The 24,245-nt window shown below is 39.9% G+C and overlaps 1 protein-coding gene across 7 annotated transcripts in view; it reads right to left on the reverse strand.

Annotated features, from left to right (window-relative positions):
* SDCCAG8 (SHH signaling and ciliogenesis regulator SDCCAG8) overlaps positions 1-24,245 on the reverse strand; it is a 232,069-nt gene that overhangs the window by 58,015 nt on the left and 149,809 nt on the right. For 5 of the 7 annotated variants that reach the window (XM_025877582.2, XM_025877581.2, XM_025877588.2 and 2 more), the window contains exons 15-16: positions 24,043-24,151; positions 14,292-14,423 (exon numbers count right to left, since the gene is read on the reverse strand). In XM_025877582.2, the coding sequence (XP_025733367.1) occupies positions 14,292-14,423; positions 24,043-24,151 (241 nt within the window). Of the gene's footprint in view, positions 1-12,737; positions 13,475-14,291; positions 14,424-20,888; positions 21,537-24,042; positions 24,152-24,245 lie in introns of those variants that run through there. The other 2 variants (XM_025877587.2, XM_073899908.1) reach the window with 2 other exon arrangements.

A 24,245-nucleotide genomic window follows, 5' to 3' on the forward strand; every position in this document is an offset into this window, starting at 1 on the left:
GCTGAGCAGAAAGCGATCAGGGGGCCGCTCTGGCTGAGCAAGTAGGAGGTAGACGTCACCATGTTTAAAAGGTTAACATCACAGCACTGTGTCTCCCTGCTGGAAAGCCTTCAAAGACCCCCCTCTCACAGTGCTCAGAATAAACTCCAGACTTATGTTTTACATGATTCAAGAGAAAGACTCTTCTAGCCCTAATTGCTAAGGGTTCTACTTCCTCTTAGGATGTAGGGTGCCACAAATGAACATAACTCTTACTTTAACAAGGAGAAAGAAGTTAATCAACGAAACCATACTTTTTCTTGAGCCAATCAGAGCTGAGGTTGCAAGATAACCAGATAAATGTCCTAGGGGAAGGTGAAAAGCAAAAGCTACCTTCTCCTGGAAGATGGGTGGAAACTTTGTGCACCTGGCCCGAGGAATAGATACATTTTTACTGAGTAAAATCCCTCAGTGGTGTGATGGCAAATGTTTGAAATGAAGCTCTCTTGGGGCAAAGAGGTCCTGTTTCATGATGTCTGCCAATTTCTCTGATGTGAAACCTTCTGTCATGGTCAATTTAAAACTACCAACATGATGTCGAATGCCCCATACGTTTCTAAAAATGTAATAAGTCAGCTCCAGCATACAACTGCATCTGACCCTGAGGAAGCAGCAGGGGGTCCCGTCCCCATCCCCATCATAAGCCATGATGACAGTCAAACAAACAAACAAGCACACAGAATACATCTGATGGGCCCATTGGCAGAATGAACTCAACAGAGTGGGGAAATCATTAAATTTGAAGACTGGCTAATAGAAAGGATCCAAAGTGAACTACAAAGAAGAGAGAAAAGAGTTGTAGGGGAGTGCCTGGAACAGTGCTCCGAAGAGCTGAGGGACAACCTCAGATGGTCGGACCAACGTGTAAGTGGGGGCCCGGAAGGAGAGACAGGAAGTGAACGGGAAGATCTGACCCTGCTTACAGCCTCCTCATCTACTCATCAATCTCCCATTTGATTTTAAAACCATGGTGTCGTTCTTGAAGAGACCATGTTCTCCTTGATCCCCGGGACCTTTAAACATGTACTTCTTTCTCTCTGTGAAGATCACTTCTACTCCTTGTCAGGATTCAGTCAGGAATTATTTCCCTAAGGAATGGTACCCTGTCCCTTTAAACCTGGGTAAGGTGTCAGTCTGATGCGCTCCCAGAGCATCCTCGGTGAATCCCACCAGAGCAGATTATCGACTGTGATCACTACGTGCTTCCCTTGTGGGTCTGGAAGCTCCTTAAGGGTAGAGATCATGGCTTTTTACTTTTGTATGCTCAGTGCATAATAAATGTTAATAAATATGAGGATATATTAATAAGCTAGAAGATACCACACAGAGCTCAAGCCAGGCAATCTAGTATAGGTTTTCACATTTAACATTCAATGTTTTAAAATTACAGTTTACGGCAGAGCAACAAACATGACTGCAGAAATGAAAAATCCTATTTAACTTAAAAGCGCTAAATTAAATTTTAAATCATAAGGGTTAAGATAATGAAAATGTTAATCAGAAGTTCTTAATCTACCTAAACAATAAAACCAGAGAGAGAAATTTGGCTTTAAAGAGTGAACTCACTCAGAGTGATTCACGTCGGATTTATGGAAGAAATGTTTAGGGATTTTAAGCACGGAAATATACTTTCTGTCCTCTAACATAAGAACAGAAATTTGCCTGCCCTTTTTAGCAAAAGCTCTGTCCAAGGCGTGTTCAATGCTCCTCACCTCTAGTGGTTCTTGGTACAATTTGAACATATGTTTGATACTTATTTTTAATTGAATATTTTTTATTTCCAGACTTAATTGTGGAAAAATAAAAAAATAATAAACATTATAAGAATATTAAGACTGGCTGGTAATAGTTGGTTTGCTAAACTATTTGTCTCCAAAAAAGCATTAGCCATTTCCTACTACTTTATGTTCTTAGAGTTTTTTCTTTAAAAAAAAATTTTTTATAACAACTTCCCACCCAGGAATAGAAGTTAAAATCTGTTAGCTTTTGTTTGTTTGTCTTTGTGCTCCTCACTCCCAACTATGCTGAAAATATGACGTTTTTAACCAAGTAGGTAAATGTATCCCTCTTGAAATCTGATTTGGGGCTTGTATTAAAAACTTTCACCACTGAACAGAGGACATATACACATAAACACACATATTCACATACTCGCAGACACTTAAGATTACCTTAGGCCTTTCCCAAGTATGGTCCAAAATGTTGTTCCATAAATCAGGGGTAGAAAATTCAGAAGGGGTGTTCCCACAGAAATAACCTTATGTAAACACGGTGTTTTGTTTCACAGACTAGCTCACGAGATCCCATTTAACCCATGATGTAAATAAACCACCTTCTAGAATGTTAGCCTCTGAAGTTCCCGTTGCACCCTCAGAATCTGGAACAGAGCCTGGCGTGTGTTAATGGGCGGATAAATACATTGAATGAAGGATATTGAGTGGATAATAGTATGAAACTTTTGTCGAGCACTAAGTCTGTGCCAGGCACTGTTTTAAAGAGTTTTCATGGATTATTTTAGGCAATTATCACATCGCTCTAAGGTTGCATTTTTCAGATAGAGAAATGTAAGATTTAAGGAATTTGCTTAAGACCACATGGCTAGGAAGTGGTAAACTAGGAAAACCCAGAGAGCCTGGTTCTAGGGTGCATGCTCCTAATGACTATACATGGTCTCGTTACTAAAGTTCTACGTCTTACTAGCAGAGAACTAGAACCTGAAGGCAGCTTAAAGCATAGGGCAGGGATGTCTGTCTGCTCATCCAGCACATGCTACATAATCAACAGTCAATAAATATCTGATGAATAAGTGAAAGGGAGTCTTCTTCCTTTTCTTGGACATCGGGACTATTTTAGAAAGAAGTGTGAATTATATATTAAAATGTCTTTGGCATTTTCCATACTCTCTTTCATTGGGTATCTTTCCATTTAATCTACTCTCAGGTGATCATTTATGATAGTGTTTGCCTTGTTCCAACTATAGTGTCTGGACAGGCTGCTTTCATAGCTTATTATCCACTCCTAGATCAAAATTCTAATTCCCACAGTTAGAACCTACCCCGTTGTTGAGAGGAAAGAAATCTGACTTCAGGTCTTCCCATTAAAATATACTCGAACCTAGCTTCTAGTCCTCTTAGGGACTTGTCAATAATACATGGAATAATTGGATTTTAAAGAGATTGTTTGTTAACCCTACTTGGCTTATAATTTTGGTATAATTTTGGGGGAAAGGGTGAAACTTTCTAAGCTGTTCCTGGTTTTCGTAGCTTCCTCCTTTCCTCTACACAATACTCTCAGACGGTTTGTCCTTAGAGCCCTTAGGGGAGGCAGCCTACCTAATCCCTACACTTCCACGGTCCAGTAACATGAAAGCTAGAGATAACCAAGAAGCATTTCAAGATAAACAAGTTGCAATGAGCTTGGTTCCTAGCAACATATGGATTACTTATCATCTATAATTTTATATTACAAAATAATGGCACATAAATCTAAAATAACATAGCAATTATGTTAATTTACTTTTACTAGTATGTTGTCAGTTACCCAAAAATACAGATTCCCAGGGCGCCTGGGTGGCTCAGTTTGTTGAGCCTCTGACTCTTGATTTCAGATCAGGTCAGGATCTCAAGGTTGTGAGATGGAGCCCCATGTTCGGCTCTGCGCTGGGCAGGTGTGGAGCCTGCTTAAGATTCTCTCTCTCCCTCTCCCCTTGCCCCTCCCTTGAACCTTCCCACACATGGGTGCGTGTCCACACTCTCTCTCTCTCAACAACAACAACAACAACAACAACAACAAAACACCAAATTCACAAGCAGCACATCACCAAAGGAGTGACTCTCTAAAGCAGGGCCAGGGGAGACCAGAGGTGGGGATCATATATACATTTGGTTTAGCAAAAGAGATGCAAATGATTCACTCGTGAATTACAATTCACATAGGACTTGCAACATAGTTACTGAGAAACTGATACATTGCTGAACCAAGTATATAATATCCCACTCCTTAGAGGTTAACAAAACGATGTAGGACAAATGAAATTAATTACCATGAAGCTAAGTTAAGAGCATTTTAGGAGTGCCTGAGTGGCTCAGTTGGTTAGGCGACTGCCTTCGGCTCAGGTCATGATCCTGGAGTCCCGGGATCGAGTCCCATATCGGGCTCCCTGCTCAGCGGGGAGTCCGCTTCCCACTCTGACCCTCCCCCCTCTCATGCTCTCTCTCTATCTCATTCTATCTCTGAAATAAATAAAATCTTTAAAAAAAAAAGAGCATTTTATAATTAAAAGCAAGAATAGCAGCACTAAAAACCCAGATGACCTCAGCATGACACTGATGATGCAGTAATAACTAAATGTCCTTTGCCCCCCCAAATCATGGGAAGTCAAACTGCTGGAGCTCATGCAGGATCAGGGGAGACTGGCAAGGGGTAGAAGCCAGTGGAATGCTGCACTAGCATTCTCAGTAAATTACTGATTTACTGATTCTCCGTAAATCACCACCCAGGGCACTTTGGTTTATATTTTGACTACTCTTCTAAATGAGGAAAGATCCACTCAAAACATTTCCTCAGGGACAGGGGAAGTTTTATGACTATGCACCCAAATCTAACATCAACAGACTTCTGGTTTATACAAATCAGACAGAACAAGAGATCAAACACACCCTCCAGGGCAACCATCTCTTGTCCAGGCTGCCAATGGAGGCGAGTCCCCCAGAGCACCCCTCCTTCTTGCCTGTGGGGTTTCTGGAGGTACAAGAGTGGCAGGAGGGACCTACCAGGAGATGGTGGGTGATGTCTCAGCTGCTCGGGAGCCCCATCAGCCCAAACAGAGAGGGAGCCTGCAACCAGGGGAGAGAGGCCGAGGGGTAGACCCTTTTCGTCTTTGTACCCCCCAGCCTAGTACTGTGACTGGCAACAAATGGATGCCCGATAAACAGAGAACAAACCAATTCTGGCCTCAGCTCACTTTACCAGTGCTCTATTCAGAAAGTCGCATTTATCAGCTCATATCCTCCTCTCAAGCCACTGCTGAGCTGCAGGAGGTGACCCTCTTCTAGACCAGGATTCCTCCTGGCTCAAGCTTGGTCTCTCCTCTGCTCTGTCTACCTCAGCATCTCCAAATTCATCTGATTCTCAAAGCCTTTCACAGAAATACATACCTTTATGAATCCCCTTAGGGATCAGTTAAATTATTTCATAGTTTTTACATGATATGATTAAGAGGGATTTTTAAAGTAACAAATTTTATTTGAGGTATATCTTTAAATTTTTTAATATAAAGTTTATTTTTAAAGCAATTTCCCTGAACCTAAAACTATTCTAAAAGATAAAGTCTATGAAAAAATATGATGAGAAGGGGTACCTGGGTGGCTCAGTCGGTTGGGCGTCTGAATTGTGGCTTTAGCTCAGGTCGTGATCTCAGGGTTGTGAGATTGAGACCCATGCCAGGCTCTGAGCTCAGCACGAGTCTGCTTGAGATTCTCTCCCTCTCCACCCCCCTCTAAAATAAATAAATTTTTTAAAAAATTATTTATTTATTTATTTGAGAGAAAGAGAGAGAGAGAGTACAAGCAGGGGGAGGGGCAGAGGGAGAAGCAGGCTTCCCGCCGAGCACGAAGCCCGATGCAGGGCTCTATCCCAGGAACCTGGGATCATGACCGGAGCTGAAGGCAGACGCTCAACCGACTGAGCCACCCAGGCGCCCCAATTAATAAATCTCTTAAAAAACTTATGAGAAACAGGGTATTTGCATGGTCTCCAACTGTCTCCCCACGAGGCACTTAATAACTTCTCTTGAGCAGAGATCCAGCAGACACCACCTTGACCAAGTGATCAAAATCAACATCACCAGTGACAGGACACAGTGTGTCAACACGCTGCAAGAGAGGGACACAACACTGTGGGATTCCTGCCCTAAATGCCCAACCTCAGCCTAACCATGAGGATGCCTCAGACAAACTGACACTGAGCCACTCTACAAACAATGGAGCAGTTCTCATCAAAAGTGAGGAACAGTCACAGGTCAGGTTTCTCTCCGAGAGAAATTCTTAAGTGTCTAAAGACAACTAAAGAGAAATGAGAACTAAATGCAACATAGAATCTTGAACCAGAACTAGAATATTAGGGGAAAACTAGTGAAATCCTAATGAGGTCTAGAGATGAGTTCCTAGTATTGCATCGATGCTAATTTCCTAGGTCAGATCACTGTATCATGGTTACGTAAGATGCTTGCTCACAGGAACATGGCTGGGTGAAGGGCATATGGGAACTCTCAATTATTTTTGTAACTTGTCTATAAGTCAAATTATTTCAAAATAAAAAGCTTAATAAAAGTAATTTTCCTATGTAACCAAATAATGACAGCAACTTCACTAACATAAATTAAATCCTTAATGAATTAATTATATAGGAAAAAAGGCACAATTGGCCAATAACATAATATGGTTCAGGAACAAAATGTGCTCTATAATGTAGATTTGAAATTAAATTGATGTGTAAGAATAAAAAACAAAAATAGCTTCATGATATTTTTTGGAATTGGGTTTTTTTAATGTAAAATTCAACTTATTGCTTCATTTTTTTAATTGATTTTTTTTAGAGCAATTTAAGACTCCCAGCAAAACTGAGGGGAAGGCACAGAAACTTCTCATATACCCCCTGTCCTCACACATGCACAGACCACCCCCCATCATCAGCATCCTCCTCTAGAGTGGTACATCTGTTACAAGTGATGAACCTACAGGGACACATCACAATCACCCCCAAGTCCATAGTTACATTACGCTTCATTCTTGGTGTTGTTCATTTTATGGGTTTAGAAATGTATAATGACTTGTAGACACTATTATGGTATCATATAGAGTATTTTCACTGCCCTAGAAATCCTCTGTTCTCCTCCCCTCGTACTCTTGGCAACCACTGACCTTTTTACAGCCTCCATTGTTTTGTCTTTTCCAAAATGTCATATACTTGGAATCATAGTTTGTAGCCTTTTCAGACTGGCTTCTTTCACTTCGTAATAAACATTTAAGGTTCCTCCGTGTCTTTTCAAGGCCTGATAGCTCATTTCTCTTTAACGCTAGATACTATTCCACTGTCTGGTGGTATCACAGTTTATCCATTCACCTACTGAAGGGTATCTGGTTGTTTCCAAGTTTTGGCAATTATGCATAAAGTCACTATAGATATCTCTGTACAGGTTCTTGGGTGGATATAAGTTTTCAACTCCTTTGGGTAAATACCAAGGAGCATGATTGTTGGGTCATACGTTTAGTTTTCTAAGAAACTGCCAAACTGTCTTCCAAAGTGACTGTACCATTTTGCATTCCCACCAGCAGTGAATGAGAGTTCCTGTTGCTCCACATCCTTGCTGGCACTTGATGGTGTCAGTGTTCTGGATTTTGACAACTCTAACAGGTGTGTAGTGGTATCTCATTGTAGTTTTAGTTTGCATTTTCCTGATGACATATGATGTGGAGCATTTTTCATATGCTCACTTGTCATCTGTATCTCTTCTTTGGTGAGGTGTCTGTTAAGGTCTTTGACCCATTTTTTTTTTTTAAGATTTTATTTATTTGACAGAGAGACACAGTGAGAAAGGGAACACAAGCAGGGGGAGTAGGAGAGGGAGAAGCAGACTTCCCACTGAGCAGGGAGCCCGATGCGGGGCTTGATCCCAGGACTCTGGGATCATGACCTGAGCCGAAGGCAGACTCTTAATGATTGAGCCACCCAGGCGCCCCTTTGACCCATTTTTTAATTGGGTTGTTTCTTTTCTTATTGTTGAGCATTAAGAGTTCTTTGAGGATTTTGGACAATATTTTCTTCCAGTCTGTGGCTTGTCTTCTCATTCTCTTCACATTGCCTTTCTCAAAGCAGAAGTTTTACATTTCAATAAAGTCTATCTTATCAATTATTTCCTTCCTGGACCTTGCCTTTTGTGTTGTGTCTAAAAAGTCATCACCATTCTCAAGGTCATCTAGGTTATCTTCTAGGAGTTTGAAAGTTTCATATTTTATATTTTGGTTTGTGGTCCATTTTGAGTTAATTTTTGTGTCAACTATATGATCTGTGCCTAGTTTTTTTTTTTTTTGCATGTAGATGTCCAGTTATTCCAGAACCATTTGTTGAAAAGACTATCTTTGCTCCATTGTATTGTCTTCGCTCTTTCATCAAAAATCATTTGACTATATTAATTTGGGCTTATTTCTGCGTTCTCTGTTCCATCCCACTGATCCCTTTGTCGATTCTTACTCAAATACTGCATTGTCTGGATTACTCCAGCTTCATAGTAAGTTGGAAATCAGGTAGGACCAATCCTCCAACTTCATTCTCCTCCTTTATTATATTGAAACTGTGTTGGCTATTCTGGGTCTTTTGCCTCTCCATATAAACTTCAGAAGCAGTTCATCACTATCCATAAAATAACTTACTGGGATTTTAGTTGGGATTACATTAAATCTATAGGCCAAGCTGGGAAGAACTGACCTCTTGATAATATTCAGTCTTCTTATCTATGAACAAGGAATATCTCTCCATTTATTAATTCTTTGGCTTCATTCATCAGAGTTTTGTAGTTTTCCTCATATAAACCTTGTACATATTTTGTTAGAGTTATACTTAAGCATTTAATTTCTGGGGTGCTAATGTAAATGGTGGTGTGTTTTTAATTTCAAATTCCAGTTGTTCATTGCTAGTATGTAGGAAAGTGATTAATTTTCATATATTAACCTTGTATCCTGTAACCTTGCTGTAACTGCTTATTGGTTCCAACAGTTTTTTCCTACATAGATGATCATGTCATCTACAAACAAAGACAATTTCATATCACCCTCCCCAATCTTTAGACCCTTTATTTCCTTTTTTGTCTTACTGCATTAGCTAAAACTTCCAGTATGATGTTGAAAAGGAGTGGTGAGAGGGAACATCCTTGCCTTATATCTGATCTTTTTGGGAAAGCTTTGAACTTCTCACCACCAAGTATGATACTAGCACTAGGTTTTTGTAGATGTTCTATATCAAGTTGATGAAGTTCTCCTCCACTTCTAGTTTACTAAGAGTTTTTACCATGAATAGGTGTTGGATTTTTGTCAAATGCTTTTTCTGCATCTATTGATATGATCATGTGATTTTTCTTGCTTAGCCTACTGATGTGATGGGTTACATTAATTGATTTTTAAATGTTGAACCAGTCTTACATACCTGAAATAAATCATACTTGGTTGGAGTGTGTAATTCTTTTAAAATATTGTTGGATTCTCTCTGCCAATATTTTGTCTTATTTTGTTTTTAAATGGTGAAATAAAGGTTAAGATTTCAGGCTTCTATCTTCAGGGACTTCTCTAAAAACAGTGAATAGTCTTAATTCCCCCAAAATGGAATGCCTAAATTAGATAAAAATCAATACCTTATTTCCCTTTTATTTTTCCTGAATAAGCTCTAGGCCCAACGTGGGGCTTGAACTCATGACCGCAAGATCAAGTCACATGCTCTATCAATTGAGCCAGCCAGGTGCTCCTATTTCCTATTCTTAACACTGGTTTTCAAGGAATAAAGTTTCTATTAGAAAAATACAACTTCATAGATTTGGTAAAGATCATTCTGAGGTAGTTTATAGAAGAATTGCCAATGTTAAACTCATTATTCACTCGTTACATAACAATCAGCAGCTGCATGTCTTCGTCAATGGTTTTTATGTGTGTAATTTAAGCCGTACATTGCCACAAAAAGAAAACAAAACTATGTAAGACTGCATAATTGACAAAACGATGTGGATTCCTGGGGGCTGGTGACCCAATACTTGACCCCACGACAGCACATGAGGGCGCTAAGGCTTGTTCCCTCTGCAAACACTGCGGAGTTCTCACATGGTTCTATTTTCGATGACAAAATATATGAATCCATACCTGTCTTAAAACATTACCAGAAAATATGCCATTGCTATCTTGAACAGGAATCCCCTGGACTGCCTTTGTGGATACCAGAGATTCCAAATCACCAGCTGGAAAATGGGCCTTTCCTGACTCCATAGTTTAATGATCTGGACAATCAGAATTTAGTACATTCACATCTACCCCTCCTAATACATTCCCCCACCACCGGTTGCTTGGTCTTTTTAAATATTGTTGGATTCTTGCTAAATGCTTTCTGCTTTCCTTGGCCACCAAATCTCATGAAAAAGTATTTTAAATGTGCTATGTCAGTTTTTCTACTCATGCTAACTTTTCAATATGCCCTAACATGGTTGCCGTACTCTTCTACTAACAATATTTTTGTTAACATAAACAGTGCTGTCTATGTCACTAAGTTCAGTGGATACTTTCAGTCAATTAATCACTCAGCAGCGTCTGGTTGGTCCCTTCCTCTTTGCTGAAGCATGCACGACAGCATGCTCTTCTGGTTTCCACTTGTTTCCCGGGTTCCTTGTCTTAGTGTCTTTTGCCAACCTCTACCTTACCTTTAAAAAGGTTGGTGTTCTTGGTGCACCTGGGTGGCTCAGTCAGTTAGGCATCCAAATCTTGGTTTTGGCTCAGTTGTCATCTCAGGGTCATGAGATCAAGCCCCGTGTCAGGCTCCTCACTCAGTGGGGAGTCTGCTTCAGACTCTCTCTCCCTTTCCTTTTGCTGCTCGTAAACACTCTCTCTCAAATAAATAAATACATCCTTTAAAAAATGTTTATGTTCTTTAAATGTTGAAGCCCTTTTTCCTTCTTATTGTACTTTCCCTCTGGTTATTTACCTCATTTACTCACAAGGTTTCAAATATCCTCTACAGGCTCTATTGATAGATTTCTATCTCCAGCCCAGACCTGTCTCCTAGGCGGAGTCCCTATGTCTCCCTGCTTATTTGACATTTCCATTTGTATAAAGCATTGGCATATTAAACTCGACAGGGCCAAATTGAACACTTGGTCTTATCCCAAACCCAAGCCATCTCGCCCACAAACCTGCTTCTTTGTGCATCCTCTAGCTCTCTAAGTGGCGCCACTATGTCCCCATTGCTCGAGTCAGAAATATGGGTATTATCCTTGATATGCCCCCCTACCCAACAGACTCAATCAATTACTAAGTCCTATTGATTTCGCCTCCTACATATTTCCCCAATCTGTTTACCTCTCTCTATCATCATTATCATCACTTGGAGTTCAAGCATCATCATCACCTAACTACTCCAGGAGCTCCCAATGGATCTTGCACAAACACTGTGGCTCTGCTCTAACACATGATCTACTCTGGAACTGGAATGCTATTTTTAAAAAATATTTATTTATTTATTTGAGAGAGAGAGCATGAGCAGGAGGGGCAGAGGGAGAAGGAGAAAGAATCTCTAGCAGACTCTGTGCTGAGTGTGGAGCCCGACACGGGGCTCAATCCCACGACCGTGAGATCACGACCTGAGCCAAAACCAAGAGTCAGACACTGTGCCACCCGGGCACCCCTGGAATGCTATTTTTTAAATGGATATTTGATCGCCTCATTCTTTAAAAAAATAAATATTCCTAAGTAAAAGGTCTGTAAGAAAAACTTAAAGGTCTGGCCCTCACCTACCTCTCCAACCTCATCATGTGTCATTCTTTCCCTTATTCTTTATGTTAAACACACAAGTTTCTTTCCTTCCTCAAAAGTCCTTTCTTCAATTTTACAGTCTTCTTTTCTCCAGAACAGGAGCTGGTGAACTTTTTTAGGAGAAGGCCAGACATTAAGTATTTCAGGCTTCGTGGGCCAATGGGTCACAGTCTCTGACTCCAGCGCTGAGCTATGGCACTGCAACGCAAGACGAGCCACAAACAGTACGTGGACAAATGAGCACCACTGCCCTCCTGAGCCTCGTACCGTGGGCTGTGGGCTGGGGCACGGTCGGCCATCTCCCGCTCTAGAAAGCTAGGCGTCCATATTCCGATGCTTACGGATTCACTTTGAGTATCATTTTTCTCATTGAAACTTTTCCTGAGCAGGTAAGTCCCCTTATTAAAGGTGCTTTTACCACAAAGTATATATCTCTTTATAGAACCAATTGTTACTGTAATTAAGTAGATATTTACGACATTATTTTGTCTATATCCACCTTCCCTATAAGGCTGTAAATTTCATGACACTGGGGACTATGTTTATTTTGCTATTTTATTCCCAGCATGTGGTGGAGAACACAGCAATCAATAAATATCTGTTGAATGAATGAATGATTAATTTGCTGCCTGGCCTTGAGTCGGCAACTGTAGCTTTCTGAGAGCCTCAGTTATTCATCTGGAAATGGATGATAGTAACAGTAACAGGAAATGGATGATAGTAAAAGTTATTTCCCCTTTGTTTCAAGGTAAGATAACATGGCTGAGTGCATTTTGTGGACTCTAATACAAATTTAAGGAAAAAAAATATTAGCAAAATGACTTGGTTGCCCAGTATGGGAAAAATTGCAGCCCAAACCAGGCCAAATTCTCTGGCTTGTTTTGTTGGCCCTCTAGCCATGAATAGTTTTGTTTTCTTAAAAGACTGTGAAATGTAAAAGCAAAACAAAGAAGACCTTGTGACAGAAACCACACGTGGCCCACAAAACCTAAGGTATTTTAGTCTGGCCTAGAACAGTGTCTGAGTCTAAGTAAATATTTTATTTTTTTAATTTAATTTAATTAATTTATTTAATTGACAGAGAGAGAGAGAGAGAGAGAGCGAGAGAGGGAACACAAGTAGGGGGAGTGGGAGAGGGAGAAGCAGGCTTCCCGCTGAGCAGGGAGCCCGATGCGGGGCTCCATCCCAGGACCCTGGGACCATGACCTGAGCCGAAGGCAGTCACTTAACCGACTGAGCCACCCAGGTGCCCCCTAAGTAAATATTTTAATGAGTAAATAAATGAATGATTAATTACCTCCCAATACACCCATATTTTAATATTTTGGTGGCTGAAAAGCAGTGCCATTTTCTGACTACCTTTCTTCCCTTCAATAGAGCAAGTGATTGAAATATATTTACCCCCTCCCCAAGGACTCTATGTTGACTTTAAATTTAAAAAACAAAATAAAAGGAGTCTATAAGCATTTTCATTTTCCTCTCAATTATGTCAACAATTGCTTTTGAAACAGAGAAGGTGTGGGGTGTCTGGGGAGCTGGATAGGAATGGGGGGGCTGGGAGCCAAGAGAACCCCTTCAAGCTTGCGGCGATGTTGTACACGTGATCATCACTGGAGTCCAAACCTACAGCAATCCATTCATTGTATGTTGTAAATACGTTTCTTTTCCCCCTGGGGAATCCATCATTATACAGAAATTTTAAGTGACACATTTATAGGAAATGAGAAGGGTCTGGGTTTGTTACAAAAGAACTGCACTTAAAAAGAAAAGGAATTTGGAGTCAAAAGGTCAAGATTCAAGTTTGAACTCTACCACTTCCTCAACCTGTCCCTCTGAGCAAATCCGTTAGGCTCTCTGAGCTTGCGTTTCTTCACCTAGAAAAAGGGAGCAAATATCATTGGCGCCATTTAGTAGGTGGCTAGTAGGAGCCAAGCGCTTGATGTATATTTGATCTTTATATCAAACCGCAAAGTGGCCATTATTAGCCCCAATATTAGATAAAGAAACTGATGCTCAGGGAGGTCACGTAAGTTGCTCCCAGTGACACCACTAGGAAGAACCAAAAGGTTTGGAGTTAAATTCTGTCTCCAGCAACACCATCAGTGCATATCTGATGAAGATATTTAACTTTCAGGGCACCTGGGTGGCTCAGTCAGTTAAGCATCTGACTCTGGTTTCGGTTCAGGTCATAATCTCATGGGTTGTGGGATCCAGCCCAGCGTCGGGCTCTGTGCTCAGTGGGGAGTCTGCTTGGGGATTCTCTCTCCCTCTCCCCACTCGAGCGTGCGTGCTCTAAGTAAATGAATAAATATATTTTAAAAAGATATTTAACCTTCTTAGCCTCTTATATGTTTTATCTTACAAAAAACACACGAAACCTAATTTCTATGACAGTCCTCCATATTACATCACCAACTTACACCTTAAAGGTAGATGGATTTCCTATAATGCTATTAAATCTAACTCTGTGTCTACAGAATAGTAAAGAGGAGATATACTCTCCCCTCTGTGTAGTATAAGGACAATCTAAGGGGAGAAAGCATAAATACTCAAGAGTATTAGATTTTGAGCACATCCCTCGCATGCCACAGTGGCCATGAATTCGGTTTATTCCACACCAATTCCCACTCTGATTTTGAACCAAGCACTTTCAATATACAGCATGTCAGTTGATTACTGAAGCTGTATTACCTCTGCTTCATTATCTCATGTAGTCTCCCGTGTTGGACACACTGCTCCTCCAATTCCACATTTCTCCTCTCTAACTTTTCCAGTTTGTCATGCGTATACCTTTTCTCTTGACTGAGTTGAGCTATTTCAGACCTAGAGAGGTGAAAACACAGAAATGAAAGATGTTAAAGTTCTTATTACTGGAGCACGTTTTTACCATTTAACATTAGCATTGTCTTAAACCCCATACTTAAAAATAACAGTGTAAATAAAAGTTATTTTATGTAAAATGGAATAATTCAGAAATTGCAAAATGTTTAGTGGAGGAATATATGCATTGCAGGGACTTAAGTGGCAGACAGAGAAAGGAAGAGTGACTTACTCTGAAAGAGATGGCTTCTTCCAGGACCGACAAAAAAATGATAATGATTCCTATTCATACCCAATATTTATTGAGTGCCTATTGCAGGCCAGCCACCATGCTGTTAAAGGAGCAATCCCAGGCCTAATCTCTATGACAGAGCGTTGTTTCTTTTAATTAACATAGCTAATGTAATGGCACATGATTAAAATCATATAGTTCCAAAAGGCATAATAATGAAAAATGGTGTACCTCTACCCACCCTCCCACCCCATCTCCAGTTTGTTAATGTAATTACTAATATTCCAGCATGTAGTTAAAGCAATAGCCATATTTATGTCATGTGACTACCTAAATATTGGTCCTTGCTGGCTCAGTAGCTTATCATGATCACATGTGCACTGGTGTACATTTATCGTCCCCCAATGAGGGCTTTGGTGTAGAGTGACGGAACGTCAAGCCATCTTTTCCAGTGGGAGATTTCTAATACCCCTATCTATCATTCTTCCTTCTGTGGCCATTCTGCTTCTCAAGAGAAGAATTCTCCAGCTCCCTGCTTGTTGGGTCTGACCCTAACTAGCAGTGGTTTAGGAGCTGGTGGGAAGTAGAGAGGTGGGGATCTCACCTTTCAGAATGCAGACTTCTTCCTATTAATTTCGTTGCTATTCTCAGTGCCCCTATTTTAACCAGAGCCTGCTGGTTCAATGTCTTCAGAGAGGAAGCCCCTAATCCGCTGGGTGGAGGAGGGACAGTCACTGGCTCCATGGGGCAGGGGGCAGAACTGTTAGTTTTGGTTTCGGTCCTATGCTTCACTTCTGCCTTCCGAGTTTTCCTGGCATCCCGAGAGTAGACGAGCTTGCTTCCCATGCGGGGGTCCCCTATGGAGACACATAAGATTCACCTTCTCCCACTTTGCCACCTCAGGTACTATTTACCCAATCTTTTTCCTGCCTTCACACATCTCATGTGGGATCACTGGTAGCTACTTTGGTGATGATGATTCGTGTCCCTCGGCAAATATGCTACCTCTTCAGTATCTTGGAGGATCACCTCAAGTCTCGAAATCCAAAGATCAGAAAGAGACCTCTCCAAGAAAAACCATAGTGCTGTCCTCGCTTTCATTCAGCATGGATCCTGTGGCCACCGCCTCCTCATGCTCCTCACAGGTACCGAAAGTTTAAGGCTCTTGCATATGAAAATGCGAGCAGTTAACAACTGGTTTGCTTCTTGAAGGTTAAGTAAGACACTTGATGCAGAATTATGACCCTCCAAAGAAAGGATTCCTCCATTAGGTGAGAGTTTTCTTCCTGGTCAAGGAGAGATGTGGATTTGCTCAGGGAACTCATCCCAAGGAACTCATCCCAAGTGACGGTGTCACTGTATGAAGCAATTTCTCACTTTCCATCCCCCTCATTCCTCGTTTTGTTTTCATCTTGGTTCCAGTGTCACCTCAAAGGAAGCTTGCCCTGATTAATACTTTGCAGTTCTCAATATGTCAGCATATTTTATGAAACTACCCCCAGCTTTTCTCCATATATTAGCTTACAATTTATTCCTCTGAACTGTGGCTCTATGCCTCATCTTTCTTACTAGATTATGCATGAGGGCAGGGATTATCTCATTTTTAAGCTCATATCAAGCACTCAGTCTACATTTGCTTCTCCTAATAAGAATTTACCTATATTTAAAATAGTCTAAATCAGTTAGTAATGATTTATGTTTCTCCTTTCAAAATCACATACAATATATAAGAATTTAAGGCAGTTATAAGAAATTGTTAATTGAGTGGTCTTCCAAGATTAGTATCTCCTATCACAACATGCACTATGCACTAAAATAAATTCCCAAAAGACAACAAGTATCCTTAAACCAGATTAGGAAAACACGCAGAAGAATATTTATCTGTTCTCAGGTAATTCCCCAGAAAAAAAGTCACTTTTTAAAAGAACAATCACAAAGGAAACATAGATTTTTACAATATAAGAATATGAAACCTTTACACACAAAAAGTTGTAATGCTCACAGCAGCATTCTTTCTAGAAGCAACCTTGTTCTGCAACCCAATATCTGGAAACTGAATCGGGAAATGTGTCAACAGAAGACTGGTTACATTACTTATACAAAGGTATATAAAGAGGCTATTCTGACAGTGAGGGCTATCTATTGGTGGCATTATTTATTGACCTAAAAATATGATATATTGGTAAGAAAGGAAAATATTTCAAAATCAGCATATAGTAACACCGTTTTATAATTAAAAAATACTTTCCCCTCCTCCCTTAAAAATACTTTGATGTGTATATTACATATTAATATGGATTATCTCTAGGTGTCAGAATTAGGAATTTTTTTAAATATATTTTCCTTTTCCATTTTTTTTGAATTTTTACAATAGACATATATTTAAGACAAAAAAATAAAGTCACTGAAGCTGAACCTACTGTGGTCATCATGTCATAATACATGTAAATCACACCATTATGCTGTACTTCTTAAACTTAGATGGTGATGCATTTCAATAATTTCTCAACAAACCCGGAAAAAAAATTTTGAAAGTCACTTTGATTTTGAAAAAAATTCATGAAAAACAAAAGGCACTGGGAACAAAATTTTCAAAATTAAAAAAAGAACTGAGAACACAGGAAAAATGAGACAAATGAAGAAGAGAAACATCCTTTAATAAAGTGCTATCCCACTCTCCATCAAAATCTAAACTAAAACCTATGAGGAATATGAAAAATATTCACAGAGGAAGAAATAGAAATGGTCAATTGACATTTATAAAATATTCAATTTCTACTATTATTCAAAAAAATGCACAACAAAACCAGATTCCGGTTGAGTATTTAGTGACGCGTGCCTACTTTCTGCCAGATAGCGTAATCCATCCTTTATATTAATGATCGAAATTAAATCTTCAAAGTAAGTGTTTATTTCCTTTTCTCTGTGAGGTAAATAGGTTTAATGACTTGCCTGAGGTCACCCAAGGGTGATTAGCCCAGCCCTGATACAAACACTCGCCTGCCCAACTCTAAAAGGGTTGTCCCACCCACTATGCCATACTGCCTCTCACTTCTTTTGTAAATCTCAACTCTTCGTGTCACATACTGATGTGGGTATACTGAGAATCTAGCGTAGTACTTGAGCGAAGTCATCCACATCAATAGCCTTAAAAGGGTTTATTATTATTGAAACAGAAAAAAGACAGGTCAGAATCTTTGGACCCGCAATCCTCTTTTAGGTATCTTGACTAAGGGAATCATCAAAAATTCAGAATAGTGGACAAAATTATTATTATATTATTCATAACAGTGAAAAACTGGAAACATCTTAAATGTCTAATGAATTATTATGCATATGAATGATTCAATTAAAATGGTTTCCAGAGTAGTGACGTAGACAAAATGTTCACCAGCAACAGTAAGTGAAAGCAGGATACAGATTGTACATACAGTGTCAGTCACCCACCAGGTGAATGTGTGTGTACAAACACACTTACATCCACACTCAAACTCACTGCCAGGAGATGCACTGCAGATGAACAATACTTCGCTGGATGGTAATGTCATAGGAAATTTTTTTCTTAATTTTTCTTTGTAGTTATAGCCAAATGCCCTATATTGGGGATGTCTTACATGACCACAAAAAGATAAATGTTATTTTGTAAAGTGTACATTACTATCAGGTATTTTATTGCTATGATATTTATTTCTGTTTTGCATATTTTGGGGTTTATAAACATAATGGTAATTTGCCTTCCAACTTGCAGTGTTTGATAAAAATTTGGCAAATGTCCATGGACATCACCATTTGTCTGTCCAGGGCCCACGATATATTGAAAGAACTAGTGGTTTGCAAAGTTTAGAGAGTAAACTTGAGCACCAGTCTCTGTGTTGGTTCCAGATTACGTTTGTGGCATTATTCCAGTGTCATATAAAAGAATAACTGACTCTAATCCATTTTTATAGAAAATTTAGGTAATTTCTGGCTTCACAGAAGCATGGACTTTTCCCTGCATTTTTATATACCAGTTATATTGTGTAATGGCATTTGCACGAAGTATAATATTTTACTACTACAATTAGGATTACAGTGATAATTGCTTTTTTAAGGGAAAAACCTGATGCCTTAATTTTTTAGGATTACAGTGATAATTGCTTTTTTAAGGGAAAAACCTGATGCCTTAATTTTTTATTCTTTTAGATTCTCACTTGACTTTTGGTGACAATTAGCAGAGGCCAGTATGAGTCTCTCCTTGTAGAATATAATTTTTGTAGCATCCCAATGTAACATTGTCTAAACATGAGGGTGAAAAAAATAGTTTAACCGGGTGTGTGTTCTTTACTTCAATTAAACTCACACAGTTGGATACTGACTGTTGCCAAAACAGTAATATAATTTATACATTATAGTCCACATAGTAAAACTACACTAAAAGTCATTTAACAATATTTATAACACCATAAAATACAGTGTTAAAATATATGAACTGCAATATGTACCAAAATTATAAAATTTGTTTCTCATCATCAGTGATTAAAACCAGGATCATTGCTCTAGCCTCAATACCCACAACCCTGGTGACAGATTAGAATTCAAATCTTAATGATCAATTTACAATTAACAAGATAGAAGTGAAACAAATTAAACCAACCATTATATATAACGAGACCCAATGGACTCCCATTGTTCCTCTTAATTACAAAACGCAAATCACAAATACACAATGGGCAGTGTTAGACATCAATCCACAAGCCTAGCAACCCAGAAAGTGACAATGACGGGGAAAGAAAGAAGAGACGCAAAACCAAAACCACCACGTAGACCGGGGTTCTGTGCTCGCTGCTAGCCTGGCTCTCCAACATGCGAGCGCCGAGGGGCTGCAACCCAGCCCGGGCTTGATCGCCCCCCTGCAGCTGGTAGAGGCTCCCTCCTCCCAGTGCCCAACACTTCTAAGCTCTTTCCAGGCCACGGTCCGAGCCCTGCAAACTGCACTGCAAACATTTTACTGCTGATTCATCCAAGCACCTGCGGAGAGGGAACACTTCCCTCACTTTGATAAAGAGAAATCACAGTTGCACCAAAGATATTTCAAGAGCTCCACTTACCACCCTCAAAAACAACCCTAGGACTTGTAGTAAGCTCCCGGGGTCCCGGGGAATAAAGACGAAAGGGAAGCTAAAGTTTATGAGAGCCTCAACTACAATCAGCCAGCTTGCTTGCCTGGTGCCAATTAAAAGCAAAATGGAATTAATTCTCCCGTCTCGTGGTCAGAAACCAGCTATATCAAATGCACAGAATCGGCAGTTCATTTTTCGTCTGAAAATGGGATGTGCCATTCACAAACCCTGAAGTTACAGACACCACCCAAGCAGTGTGGAATGCGCCGTGCAGAAAGTACCGCGCTGATCACTGGGGAGGGCTTACAGACAACAGGAGCTCAAGGAGCTGCCGTAATACCACACACGTTACTTGGGGAGAAAACACATGCAATAGGCACACTCGGAGGAACCATTTCTAAACACTTGCGCAGGGCAGCCTAGCCTAGCCTGAGGCTGGGGTAACGAGTCGGAGCCTCCAGCACGGTGAGCCCGGACTGTCAGCGCTCCTAGGGACGGCATGGGCTCTGGTCAAATGGCTAGATCTCTGAGTAAAAAATAAAGCTTATTATAAATGGTGTGAAGCCATTTGGTTAGTACGGGATTATAAATAATGTGGAACTCTTCGAGAAAATGTCCCGAGTAAGAAAAGGGGAACCACAGACATTGTTCTCGATTGTTGAGCAATACAAAATAAATATAATACCCACTTTTAAGAAAAATTTTACCCGTAGCACTCTGAGGACAATCTGCCTCAAAATTACCATGTGGTTTCATTATTGTGGAGACTGAACTTCCACAATGACAACACTTTAGAAAGCTCAGAAAACTCCAAGATTTTCCTCACCTCAAAGTGCAGGAAAAATCATTTATCCCCGAAGTTTAGTACAGGGTGTGCAGAGCTCCCAAAGGCTTCTATAGGGCTTCATAAATTTATAATCTTTATTTAAAAAGAAACACCCGGAGCCCTTCAAGTTATACAGGTGAATTCAAAGCAAACGGTAATGTCAAAATCAAATGATACATTTTGTACGAATTTTGAAAATGTCATCCTCATCATAGAGGGAGCCAGAGGGAAAAGAGACTCCATGGAGAAGAAATTAAGAGTCAACAACCAACCAACCTTAAAATCACAGTTTATTGTATGAGTGTGAGACACACAAAATGAATATTTTGTAAGCTTTGGGGGCTCTTAAAAGTTTTAACCATAATACGTAAAAATTTTTTGAGTGTTTACGATTGCCAGGCCTTGGTTTTGGATAAACTTGCAAAGTTACAGTAGATGACTATTTTAATTCTTCAGATTTACGAAACAGGCCATCTCAGAGCAGGACTCGAAACACAACCAGCCCCACAGTTTCCCGATCCTGCTTTGTTTGCCTTTACAAAAGTTTTTCTTGTGGTATAGACTTTATGTCTGTCAGAATAGCACTCAGACCCTCCCTGTAAAAGACAATAATAGCTAGATCGAAGTCAAATCCAAACTGCCCCGGTCAAGACCCTGAAAACAACGCCATCAGCTATGGTTCTACTTCCATGTGTCAAGCACCATGCGAGGCACTTTACATACGTGTGTATGTATATATGTGCACCGTATATCTCTCGGTGTTTCTCATCCCCACAACAATACTGCAACATGGTTTTAGAAACGTTTGAGGGGCGCCTGGGTGGTACAGTCGGTTAAGCACCGGACTCTTGTTTCAGCTCAGGTCATGATCTCAGGGTCGGGCTCTGTGCTGAGTGTGGAGCCTGCTTGAGATTCTCCCTATTTCTCGGCCCCTCCTGCCCCGCCTTCACATTTTCTCTCTAAATAAATAAATAAATAAAATACATTTAAAAATATACATATTTTATAGATGGAGAAGCTGAGGTTTGGAGGGATTAGGCAATGTACCCAAGGTCACGTAGCCAAGTGGCACAGCGAGATTCGAACCTAGTTCTTTCTGAATTCCAAAGTGGTTTTCACTGCACCCTGCCTGTCATCAACACAGGAACAGGTTGGGACCAGAGTCAGGTCAGGATACGAGGGGTAAAACCATACTTGTTTCATTCATTTAGTCAGTAAGTGTGTACTGAGTGCCAAGTATGTATCAGACAGACAGGAGCACGCTCAGTTGACAAAGCAGTGGTCAGAAACTGGAGGAACCCGAAGCAAGGGGAGGTGGAGAGGGGCTGAGGCTCAGTTTCCCTAGATCAGTACAGGGTACATGGATAGATCCAGAGCAGAAGAAAGAGGGCCCAGGACACAGGGCACAGGCTGACCCAGGTTCCCAGGCTTACCCTCACATGACAAGCATGTCTACTTCTCCATGGCAATTTAAAGAATATTTTTTTCTTTCCCAAACTTTCTCATCATAGCTGCTTTGGCCTGATTTTCTTTGGTAGTAGATGTACAAGAAAGATCACAGGCCTTGGAACTAGAAATATGTACAGTAGAACTCTAGCTCTCTTACTTCCCAGCTATTTAAACACTCTTGAGTATTGGTTTCCCCACATGTAAAAGAAGATAATAATTCCTGTCTTGGGGCGCCTGGGTGGCTCAGTCGTTAAGTGTCTGCCTTCGGCTCAGGTCATGATCTCAGGGTCCTGGGATCGAGCCCCGCATCGGGATCCGTGCTTGGCAGGAAGCCTGCTTCTCCCTCTCCCACTCCCCCTGCTTGTGTTCCCTCTCTTACTCTGTCTCTCTCTGTTAAATAAATAAATAAATAAAATATTTAAAAAAAATAATTCCTGTCTCAAGTTATAAGAATTAAATAATATATACCAAGCATAGAGTACCTCCTTCTCTTTTATACGCCACAATTTCCAGAATTGTCTCCTTAGAGAGCCAGATAATTAATAATCAATCACAAAGCAATCTTAAGATAACACAATCTTTTAAGTCCCAGATCAATGTAATTTTTTCCTTAAATTATATGATCCAGTTTTTTTTGTTTGTTTCTAACAAATTACTTAGTTCTGGGTTTATGTGAGGCAAATCAAGTATTTCTAGTTAGCAGTAGCTACTGTTGATGTATTATGAGGGTCTCTCCTGCAACAAAATCATTTGGGTTTCCTTGTCAAACTTCTTGAAAATATCTGGTATTTTGGCACCCTGAGCTTTCCTCTGCTCAAACTAGATCTTTAATGAGTATTTGCTAAGAAGGTGCACATGTCAGAGCACATTCTGGGAGCTTTATAGGAGCCTCCGTCTTCCTGTGAGCAGAAAGAACTGGATTCATCAGCCCTCTGATTCCCCAAAGGGTTCAGGGATAGGGATTCCAACGGCCAAGCCGCCTCACTGATGCAGGAACACGAGATAGGGCTCAGGGTGATCAGATACGCTCTGATTCTCTAGCAAATTCTTTCTGAACGAGATACCTAAGTCAGAAGTTTGTTTGCTGAGCCCCACTGCTTGCTCTGTGTAAATCTAAGTGAACTTCAGAAAAATACAGACGAGATCTACAGGTTATTTTTCCATCAGGCTGTATTTTAGTGGGACATCTGATATCTAGTTAGTGTATGTGAATAATGCCTTTTATAGTTCGATTCAAAGTGATTCTGTCCAATACCATTCATTTGTAAGAGGAAAGCACAGTTCAAGCAAGTCAAGTAAATTTGTCTGAGATTAGACAGTCACTCTCAGAGCTGAGATGAGAACTCAGGCTTCTTGTCATTTAGAGTATAAAATCATTCATTCATGGGAATAATCTGATTAGAAAATGTGCAGAAAATAATTCACGAAGATCCCAATCAATATATTTTATAAAAGAGCTCTGTACCTACAAAATGAAGGATAGCTGTTCTAATAAAACAAATCAATTTTAGGAGAACAAAAGGATGGTTTGGGTTTATTTATTTTCAAGTACCACCTACTTTCATTTTTATAGATACACATTTCATCTATTATCATTTGACTTAAAGATAGTTTCTGGGTGTTCGTGGAGAACTGTGATGACAGATTAAAATGTTAACTCTATCGACGGAAGACTTTAAAACTGCTTGATTTATCTGAATCCTTTATTAAAATACTTGCCATCTTGATCTTTGTGTTCTGAAGTTTCATAACTGTCTGTTCTGAACGTTAAAAAGGTCAAATAATAGTACGTATACATAATCATGAAAAAAAAAACCACCAAGGGGTCTGTATGGACAATTTAGAAAACATACATATTAAGAAACTGTCCATACAGAGGAAATATTTTCACAGGAAATGGGTCAACACATACCTAATTTTGATATTAGCCTCAAATAGTGGAAACGCTGTTTTTTAAGAAAAAATGACAGTATTCACACAAACAGTGCTCTGAAAGTATCATATAATATTACCTACCTGCTTTTTTTAGAGATTTGCTCCAGCTTCTTGGCTAATGCACAGCACTCGTCCTTTAACTTTGTCAAAAATGTATTCTGGGAGGTCAGCAATGAATTCTGTTCATTTTCTAGAAATAACAATAACCCCCCCCCACCAATATAAGATGTTTATGGTTGTAACTCTTCAGGGCTTCCATATGTAGACCGGTAAAAGTGCTAAAA

Source organism: Callorhinus ursinus, unplaced genomic scaffold (genome assembly GCF_003265705.2).
Source record: "Callorhinus ursinus isolate GAN/ISIS: 27379988/994484 unplaced genomic scaffold, GSC_fseal_2.0 scaffold13, whole genome shotgun sequence".
In the NCBI taxonomy this organism is placed as follows: Eukaryota; Metazoa; Chordata; class Mammalia; order Carnivora; family Otariidae; genus Callorhinus; species Callorhinus ursinus.